Here is a 9975-nt window from a genome sequence, read left to right on the forward strand (position 1 = left end):
AAGGCCAGGCTTCAGAGGTATGCTTCAAGGCTAGACTCTATCTTGGGATCTTGGGCTGGTTGCTTCTCCTGGGCTGATCCCCCAGAATGATTAGCCTGTTTGTAGATGGGAAAACTGAGACCCTCTAGAGAGGGTGAAGGAGTCATTTTGTGAGCCAGAGTAGATTGACTCAAGGATACCCAGGCCGTCTATCTCTCAGAATGACTGGAATCCTCTTGCCAGGCTGACCTCTTCCTGGCCCACTCCAGGTCCTTTGCCCCGTTGATTCCCTCTCCCCTCCACTTCATCACATGCTCATTGGGACTAGCTCTAGATACTGCACATAGGCGTCTCTTCACTCTGCATAAGATACCTTGACTCAGCATCCTGCACTCTCAGCTCTGGCCCTGGAGCATGTTCCCCTTTCTGGGCCAGAGACTCCTCTACCCACTTCTGACAGTATGGTCCCAGGTCAGAACCAAAGGCATCCAAGCTTCCATGCTCTCCCCAAAACACTTATCAGAATCTGGAGTATGTCCAAGATCTGGTATTCCAACCATTTCACAGAGGAGGTCCCATGGCAACTTGGCAATCATCTCTGACTTCTCTCAATCCCTCTTTTCCTATACCTAAAGCCTGTTGATTCCAGCATCTTAAAAGCACTCACAGAATACACACATTTCTCATGCAGCAGAATTCCAATTAACTTATGTAGCTACTTCCCCCTTGAGGAGTTGGAGGATAACTCCCCACTCCCTAAGCACAGGCTACGCTTAGTGGCTTCCTTCCAAACAGTACAGTATGGAAGGTAGGGGAATGGAGTAATTTTACAGGTGATCAAGTTAACATTAACAGTGATAAGGCATATTGATAGCATGTACCCTTGATATGACATGAAGAGAATGGTACTTTATTTCTGTGGTCTTCCTTTCCCAAACCCACAACCCCAGTCTAATCATGAGGAAAACATCAGACAAATCCCAATTGAGGGACATTCTGCAAAATACCTGACTAGTGTTCCTCAAATATTGATGACTCCAGGTCATCAAAAACAAGAAAAGTCTGAGAAACTGTCACAGCCAAAAGTAGTCTATAGAGACATGATGACTAAATGTAATGTGTCCTGGATGGCATCCTGGAACAGAAATAGGAAATTTGGTAAAAACTAAGGAAATCTGAACAAAATATGGACCTTAGTTAATAATAATGTATTGGTATTTGTTAATTGTGACAGATGTATCATACTAATGTGATGTTAATAGGGTATACGGACACTCTCTGTATTGTCTTTGCAATAATTCTGTAAATCTAAAACTTTTAAAAGGAAACATTTATTTTAAAAACCTCCCATATCGCCCCCATCACGCCACTCTCACCTTAGGTATAGCGTCAACTTCCTCACTGCTCGCCCTCCCTCCAATCCATGCTCCTGGCAGCCAGCAGAGGGCATTCTGTAAAACGCAAATCTGACCCTGTCTGAAGCCTCCCAGAAAAATAAAGGCGTTGGATGGAAAGTTCGGGAGGCATATTACAGAAGACACACCCAGATGTCTGTGTGAGTTATCATTATGATCCATAAAGAATATGGCAGCTTTTTCTGGTGCCCGTGGAAATAAAGTTACTGCATCCAAAATGTAAAGCCCCTGGGCCTTTCCTTGATATCTCCCAGATAAAGCCTGTCTTTTAGACTCCCAACTCCCGACCACCCCCATCCCACCCTACCCCCGTCACACAGCTACACAATAATTTTCCTTTACTTTTCCTTTATCTCTATGCAAACTCCCCAGCCTGGGATGTCTTTTCTTGACCTCACTCCCAGGTCCACCTCCTACATCGCCTTCCCAAGACGAGAAAGCACTTCTGCATTATTGGATTGTGAAGTCCCGACCGATATCATTTTTGTTTTACTACATGCGAACGAGAAAAATGGATTCCTCTGGCTCCCCCACATCCAGCTCACACTAGGCCCGAGGAAAGGTTTGACGCACGATAAATAAAAAGATGAATCACTGAATAAATGGATGTTCTAGGACGCAGGGGGTTTCTATGCGCGTGCGCGGAGGGGAAGGCGTGGGAAGCTGTTTGCTACCTGCCTGGGTCTACTGCGGCCGCCCGGAGAGGGAGGGGCTTCCTCAGCCTCGCCCTGCCATTGGCCAGGATGGTCCGCATTGGCCTGACGCAACACTCTGCGGTCCCGCGGAGCTCTCCCCTAGCCTGCCACCCCCACCCCCAGCAACTACTGCGTGGACGAGGCGGCTACTTGTGGGCCTGTGGGAAGGGGGACCGGCTGCTGGGGATCGCGCACCGGGTGGGACAAAAGACTTGAAGCAGCACTTTGAATTTGCTCAGAATTTTATTAGGATTTCCACGGTTCACAGGGAACGAGGCGGGACTTCTGGGGGAGGGGGACAGAAATACCGCAGTGGCGAAGAGGCCTTGCATAGACACCGAGGCGGGCTAGCGGGCACAGTGGGAAAAGGCGAGGGATGGAGGGAAAGAGATAGACTTGGGAGAACAGGGTGGCAGTAGAGCCCCCCAAGGCCACAGCGGCCCTCCCCGCTTCAGGATCAAGGGTGTCCACTCCACACAGCACGAGGAGGGGGATAGAGGGGCCCTGACCAAGGCATCACAATAAATACGTTTAGCAGCACACAGAAGCCTGCGGGAGAGGAGGGCCAAAAGGAAGGGGGAATCCCCCTTTCCCTCCCTCCAAAATAAGAACTCTGCAATTACTAAACCATAAAAATAAACTTTAAACCCGTGTACGAAGTCAGTCACCCCCCAGAAGTGCAATGTGGGGCCGCTCGGCCCTAGCTGATAGGGAGGGCAAATGGGGCAGAGGGAGAGGGATACAGAGAGGCAGCCCCCACAAGGGTGAGACGTTTATCCCGTTTTGCCCCTCTTCCCCGGGTTAGCCCAAGGGTTTTGGGCCTGAAGCACCTCCTCCATGTCGGAGTCTTCCGAGTCTTCCCCTCCTTCTGAGTCTTCTTCCATTCCTTCCTCCTCCTCGCTTCCTTCCTCATCATCGCTGTCCTCACCTTCTTGCTCACTGTCTGCACAGGGGAGAAGCAAGGAGGGGAAAATGGAGGAGGATCGTGAGGTGGGCAGGTAGATGTCGCTCTTAACAGGGAACAGAGCCCACAGTCAGGGCTTTTGGGGCCCTTGGACCACTCACCAAATGCCTCTGCTTGGAACAAGCTGCCAAGTGTGTGTGGGAACTCAAGCCCAGAAAGTAAGGGGGAGTGGGAGGGAAGCAGGAAGGCAGGGTGGGCTGCGTCTGTCCTATCAAAATAGATGTATCTCTGAAAGTAGCTTTTTCTCCCCCTGTGTGTAGTGTGTGTCTCTTCCTGAGCTCTGACCTCAGCGGAATAAACCTTCTATTCATCCAGAGGCAGCTCCCTTTCTTCCCAGTCTGATCCAAATAGGTCTCAGTCTGTCTTCTTCAGCCCAATTCCCCACCCCCGCTCCTACCCTAGGGTTGTGCAGATATTTCTGCTTCCCTTTCTCTGAAAGAAGAGATGCCACTGAGTAGGAGGGGATGGGGCCGGCAATTCCCTCAGTTTCCTACCTAAAAACATGTCTAGATTGAGTCTACTCGCTCATTCAATTCCTCCTTCCTCGGTGCCCTGAATGGAAGTTTGCCAGGGATACCATGGCCAAAACCCCCAGAAGTGGTTGGTCTTCCTGCTCCTTCCACCTACCCCAGGGGGCCTGCTTCTCCTCCATCTGCCTGCCTACAGCCAGGCTCAAACATATCCCTTGTCTGCTTTCTGCCATCCCCTTCCTAGCCAAGGTTTGACTCTATAACCTTAACCCCTGCTCATTCCCTCCGTCTTCCTAATGTGGTCTGGCTCTGCCCCCACCAATCCACTGAAACTACTCTTCCCAAGGTCACAGATGATCTATTCAGCCCCCAATCCAATGGACACATCCCAGTCCTCATTTTACTTGACCTTTCAGAAGCACTGGACCCTGATGACAATCCCCTCCTTAGAATGTTCCACCACCTAGTTCTCCTAACTCTACCCTCTCAGAGCCTCAGTTTCCCCATCTATGAAAGGAGGATAATAGTACCTACCTCATAAGAGTTGCTGTGAGGATTAAATTAGTTAAAGCAAGGAAACCATTTAGAATAGTGCCTGGCACATAGTAAACACTTCATTAATGTTAATTGGACCCAATTAACATTAACTGGCCCCAGAATCCAGAGCTAGGATTCTGCTCTGGCTTGTTATCTCCTTTCTTTACAATTTCTGACTTCTCAGACATATCACCAACCAGCTGCCTCTGAGCCACCTGTACCTTATGTCCAACAAGCCCTTCCGACTCCATGTTCCTCCCTGCATCCCACCAATTCCACCATCATGCCCTTCCCCATCTCAGGAAATGGTACCTCCTTTGGTCAGTCATCCAGGCCAGAACCAAACCTAGCAGTCACCTTAAATACTGCGTTCTCCCTCAACTCCCCACGTGCAATCCTTCCTCAGCATTTCCTAAAATGTATTCTTTGGTGGACAGTGAACAATGGCTTCTGTGATCAAGATACGTGGGAAATGCTGATTTCCACAATGTTTAAATAGGTTTCTTAGACTTATCAGAGCCTTTAAGGTGCCAACATACATGTGACTCTACATAAGGATATTATAGTATGCAGTATTTCCCCAACATATTTGACCACTGAGCCTTTTTGTGAGCAGCTTTTGGAACCAGTGAAGGGTCCTCAGAAGACAGCTTCGGAAACCCTGCCCAACATATCATGCATTTTCACACTTCCAGGTTCTTTTTCATGTGATCCCTTCCAACAAGAATGCCCCATAATGCTCCTTAATGTGAAGGCAGCCTCCAATTCAAATGTCACTTCCTTTCTCTAGTTCTCCCCTTCTCGATTCTGGAGATAGAATTAGCTCCTCCCTCTTCTAAACTCACTGAGCACACTGTTCACTTCACCCCCAGCTCCCCAAACAAGCCTGGGAGTTCCCAGAAGGCCAGGGCTGGGTACAGAGTGTGCTGAATTGCAATGTGTTTGCCACTTTTTTTTCCCTCTCTCTGTGTTGGAACCTGTCTTTCTTAGCTTACCACCCACTGCCTCCTATCTCTTCTCTCTGCTTCATTTATCTTGTGCTCTGTTACGACCTATCTACTCATCACCAAGAATTGAAATTCGTTTCTTTGGTTTTGTTACATATGTAAGTTAAATGTTCCCTGGCCTTGCTTTGTTTAAAAACTTACTCAGAATGCTTTTTTCTTTTCTCCACAAGAGCAGATTTTGCTCATGCCTTGATACTCTGACCCTGGGCAGATTTTCTCTGAGAGAAGAGAAAGGAGGTAAGACAAGAGGTGAGGGTCTAGCTCACCTTCCTCACTGCCCTCCTCCTCTTCTTCTTCCACTGATGATTCTTCTTCGGAGATGTTCTCTACCTCGTCCTCATAGTCATCCTGGTTGGTGCTGTTATGGTGATCCTTGTCAGAGTCTTCGAGGTCATTCTCATAGTCTTCAATGTCTCTGTCGTCATCATCGCTGCCTTCATTGTCACCTTCATTGCCGTCATCATCACTACCTTCATTGCCGTCATTATCTTCAATATCACTGCCGTCATTGTCTCCTTCATTGTCACTGTCGCTGCTGTCCTGGTTGTTGCCGTAGCTGCTCTGGTTGCCACCTTTGGGGTTCTCATCACCATTAGTGTTCTCTTCGTTGTCATCAGGGTTCTCTTCTTTGTTATCAGTGTTGTTGTCTTCAGGGTTCTCATTGTTGTCATTGGTACTCTCGTTGTCGGTGGTCTCGCTGTCATCAGCACTCTCATTGTTATCAGTGGTTTCGTTGTCATCGGGGCTCTCATTGTTGTCGGTGGTCTCATTGTCAAGGCTCTCATTGTGGTCAGGGCGCTCGCTGTCACAGAGGCTCTCGTTGATGTCAGTTATCTCGTTGTCAGTGGTCTCGAAGCAGTCAGTGGTCTCCATGAAGTCAGAGATCTTGATGTCATGAATGGTCTCATTGTCGGTGATACCATCACTGTCTGAGGTCTCTCCAATAATGTCTTCCATGATGTGATAGTCATCGGAGTCTTCCACAATCACCACCTCATATTCATCCCTGTTTTTACTGTGGGGAAGCCTGGGGTTGAGTATAGGGTTGGTGGGAGGTGGTGTACCCAGAGCAGACACTGAAAGGTGGTAAGTAACTGGGGAGGCAGTAGGCTACAAGGATTCCCAGGGACGAGGCTAGGTGGGGAGAGTCCCATTTCTGCCCCTGACTGCATAACCTCAGGCTGATCATGCCCATTTCTGGGCAGCATTCCCCACTTGTAAAACATATTGGACTGGATTATCTCAAAGGTCCCTTTTGGCTCTACAAATACTGTGTGACACTAGTCTAGTCTTTGCCCCACCCCTAACAAACCACCTCTCAGTCATCAACCCCTACCATCACCTTTCCTCCTTTTCTTGCTTCTTTCTGCTTGCCCTGTAGCCCCCTTCTCCCATCATGTAGTAACGCACAGGGTTAACCCACAGGTCATTCTTGATAATCTGTTGAAAGAGATGGGGGAAGGAAGAAGAGAGCTATGAGTACAAGCCCCAGAGCCTACTCCCAAACCCCCAGGCACCCAGGGGCAAGCCTAGCAAGAAGGCCTTCCCTGGCAATGCCAAGAGGGGCCCCACCTCAGCAATCCTGTCAGCCTCTGGGAGGCTATGGTTTGAGAACCAGTTGAAGAAGCTGTGGCTGGCATCCTGGTTCCTGTGCCTGTGGGCCTGAGGTTCCTGGCCTCGGTGCCAGCGAATTGGGGTGGAGTGAGACACCAGCCGGCCTGGGGGGAAAGGAGGCTATGGAGAGGGCACTGGACAAGGATAGATGGGGGAGGGGCATGAATTTGCTCTGGGACTGCCTCTTACCCGAGCGATTGCGCTGGAACTCCTTGACAATCACCATATTTGTGAAGTAGGGGTTTGTCTGGAAGTACAGCTTCATTTTGTAGCCCATGGAAATATGTCTGAGATCCTGTACCTGCTCAGGGTGGGGATAATGGTGGAATTCCCACCACACGATGACCCTTCCCACCCAACCCCCCCTCACCTCCAAGGACCAGATTCCTTGCCCGGTCCCAGTTGAAAAGATATCTCTTTGGCCTGACCTGCAGATTGGTCAAGTAGCGGAAAATGTCTTCATCGCGTTGGTTGATCAAGATTGAAATTTTGGGGTGGTTGAGGAACTGATGGAGGGAGCAGTTTAGGTCAAGGAGTGACTGTTCAATGAGAAGGAGGGAAGGAAAGCCAGGCAGGACTAGGCAGGGCAGAACAAGAAAGAGGCTGGAGCAGGAGAATTCCTTCTGTGCTCATGTGATGTGTGTGGAGCAAGTGGGTCACGGGACATGACCCATACTTTTATTCCCATGATACTGTCTATATGGTGAGAGCCTGTGTTTATAAAATGTCAGACCTCTGTATTAGGTGGCCTTGCCGTGGTTCACATTTATGTTTGGGTGCTGGGAGTCTATGTCCAAGTGATGTTGCATCTTTGGGTGCTGAGGGCTTGTGTTCACAAAACATTGTGTGTCTGGGGGCTGAAGGCCTGTGCCCAAATGATGCTATATCTGGTTGCTGAGGGCCTGTCATCACATGATGTTATACACTTGGGTATTATGGGTCTGTGTCCACATGATGTTGTGTCTGGGTCTGAGGGTTTGTGTCCAGGTGATGCTGTGGTCCGTGTGCTGAGAACCTGTAGCCACATAATACTGTGCCTGGGTGCTAAGGGCCTGTGATCATGTGATACTTTGTATGAGAGTGCCAAGGGTCTGTGTCCATGTCATTCTATTAAGATGTTAAATCCATGTGTTCCTAACAGGTTGCATGGTCCCCCAGAGATAAGCTGATCACCAATAGTGAATTCTTGTTATTTTTCCCTTTCCTTCATTTAACTCCTTGATCTCCATTCCTAGGTACTCCTTTTCCTGATCCTTCAGGGCTCCAGCCCCTTTCTACCCCCTCCTCTCCAGCCAAGATTGGGGTCTTCCTAATATGTAAGCAGAGACCTAGGCTTGCACAGCCATGTGTGACCTGGGCACCCATTCTGGGTCATTTCTCTGCTGTGCGCCCTTCCCCTCCCTCTTCACTCTCTCTGAGTCAGTTTATCTTCTGTGTGCCCCTCCCCTCCTCCTTTCACCATCTCTGGTCCAATTTTTCTGCTGTGTGCCCCTCTACTATCCTCCCCCTTTCACTGTCTGTGATCCATTTTTTAATGTTATGCTCCTCCTCTCCCCCTTTCCCATCTGTGGTCCCGTTTTTATGCTATGTGCCCCCCTCCCCCATCTCCAGTCCAGCTTCTCTGATGTTTTGCCACACTCCTTCCATCCCTCCTCCACCAGACCTCGTCATTCTTCCAATAGGGGCCCGCCCCCACACCCTTTCACCCAGCCTGTCCCTCCCCCCACCCCACCCCCCATTTCTGGTCATGGGCTCCTGGCCCATGAGTATAGATGACAAGGATACTGCTTTGACCCAGAAGCCTGGGATATGCTGGATGATGAGATCTCTGCGCTCCAGGAAGGGTCTCCGCATCTGGATGAACTTGCGTTTCAGACGGAGGAAGGCCTTGCCCGCCTTGATATTCACCGCCTCCAGGTCCAGCTGAATGTTTTCCAGCGCCTGCAGGATGCACTCTATCTTCTCGGCATTCTTCTCTCGGCTTTCCCTCTTCACCTTCCTGGGCTTCCTCTTCCTCCTCCTCCTCCTCTTCCTCACACTTTCCTTTTCATCCTCGTCGTCGTCTTCCACGATGATGACAGTCTCTTCCCTCCCCCTTGGACCGGCTAATCTCTGGTACCCCCGCCCCGCTGCGCTACAGGTTTCTAGGGCCTTCTCTCCTGCAAAGCTGCTGGGCTCCGTCACCTGGAAGTCAATCTCCAGGCTTCCCCCAGAAACCTCCGAGGGAGACAGCGTTTCCAGGCTCTCCGTGGGAGGGGGCACCTCCCCGTACCCCGACTCGATCGCGGGCTCCCAGCCGGGACCCCCAGCCCCCAGGGTGAAGTACGCGCGGATCCCCCCCTCCTCCAGAATGACATAGGGCGGAGGCGGGGGCAGAGCGGGGCCCAGTCCCAACCCCCTCATGTCAGCCAGCACCTGTGCCGCCTCGGTTTCCTCCTGGAGCCTCGGGCGCTGCTGAGGTGGAGGCAGGGGCAAGCGCAGGAGAGGCGGCGGCGGCGGCGGCGCCGGCAGCTCGCTCTGAGGGGGCTCGGAGCTACTGAGACGGCGGGCCTTGGCCGGAGGCCCCTCATCCGGGCCGTCCATGGTAACCGCGTTTACACAGCTCAGGGGCTCGCGCTAGCCCCTTCGCTCTCAGCCGGGCCGCCGCTGCCTGTCACACCTGAAGCGGAGCCGCCGCGCCTCACGCGACCAGCTCTGCTCTCGGCCTCGCTCTGGCGCTCCCTCCCACAACGCCTGCCCTACTCCCTCCGCGCCAAGCGCCAGGCCCCGCCCCCTCGCCGACGCCAGGGGCCGTCCCGCCTCGCCATTGGCTGCCAGCCGCCGCGGCGGCCCTCGCGGCCCCCCCGCCCCCTGCCCGCTCGCACGCAATCTGCTTGCCAACACCGCACCTCAGCACTTTCCCATTGGCTTCCCTCGGGCCCGCCAATCACTGGGCGGACTCCCTCAGCGACTGTAGGGACGGTGCAGGGCGATTGGCCGCGGGGAGAGCTGAGGGGAAGAAGCCCCTCTCCCTCACCTTGCCGAGGTTTTATCCAATGGGAAAAGTACCAGTGGTTCTGAAGCCCCAAACGCAAAACAAAAAACAAGCGCAAGCAGTGAGCAGGATGTGCTCAGAGAGACTCGAGAGCCTCGCTCTCGTTCTCCCCCTCCTCTCCCCTCCCCGTCAGCAGCTACGCACTTCTTAAATCTGTCCCTGCCCCTCGCCCTGGCTTTCGCCCCTGCGGCGGCGAACTCGGAGGCGGCGAACTCGGGGCTCGAGTGGCCCTCAAGGAGCCTGGGGTTTAGAAATCGAGG

The 9975-nt window shown here is 51.8% G+C and overlaps 1 protein-coding gene across 2 annotated transcripts; it reads right to left on the bottom strand.

Annotated features, from left to right (window-relative positions):
• Window positions 1–2328: 2328 nt before the first annotated feature.
• TSPYL2 (TSPY like 2) lies at window positions 2329–9398 on the bottom strand. 2 transcript variants are annotated; one of them, XM_057719156.1, is made up of 7 exons: window positions 8467–9398; window positions 7110–7187; window positions 6871–6982; window positions 6640–6785; window positions 6410–6507; window positions 5334–6082; window positions 2329–3032 (listed from the first exon to the last, which is right to left on the bottom strand). In XM_057719156.1, exons 1-7 carry the CDS (start codon window positions 9262–9264, stop codon window positions 2863–2865), a joined length of 2151 nt encoding a protein of 716 aa, XP_057575139.1. In that variant the 5' UTR covers window positions 9265–9398; the 3' UTR covers window positions 2329–2862. The 2 variants fall into 2 exon arrangements, with proteins under 2 accessions (XP_057575139.1, XP_057575138.1); XM_057719155.1 differs by having other exon boundaries at window positions 7110–7220.
• Between the last annotated feature and the right edge of the window lie 577 nt (window positions 9399–9975).

Source organism: Hippopotamus amphibius, chromosome X (assembly GCF_030028045.1).
Source record: "Hippopotamus amphibius kiboko isolate mHipAmp2 chromosome X, mHipAmp2.hap2, whole genome shotgun sequence".
Classification (NCBI taxonomy): Eukaryota; Metazoa; Chordata; class Mammalia; order Artiodactyla; family Hippopotamidae; genus Hippopotamus; species Hippopotamus amphibius.

What these genes read in the sequence shown, in the direction of transcription:
- TSPYL2 (XM_057719155.1), bottom strand. Translation starts at nt 9,264, where the DNA reads ATGGACGGCCCGGATGAGGGGCCTCCGGCCAAGGCCCGCCGTCTCAGT. An exon ending in AAGCAAGAAAAGGAGGAAAG is followed by an intron (nt 6,083 to 6,409) that starts GTGATGGTAGGG and finishes GCTTCCCCACAG; the next exon opens with TAAAAACAGGGATGAATATG. An exon ending in GGAGGAGGGCAGTGAGGAAG is followed by an intron (nt 3,033 to 5,333) that starts GTGAGCTAGACC and finishes TCCCCTGTGCAG; the next exon opens with ACAGTGAGCAAGAAGGTGAG.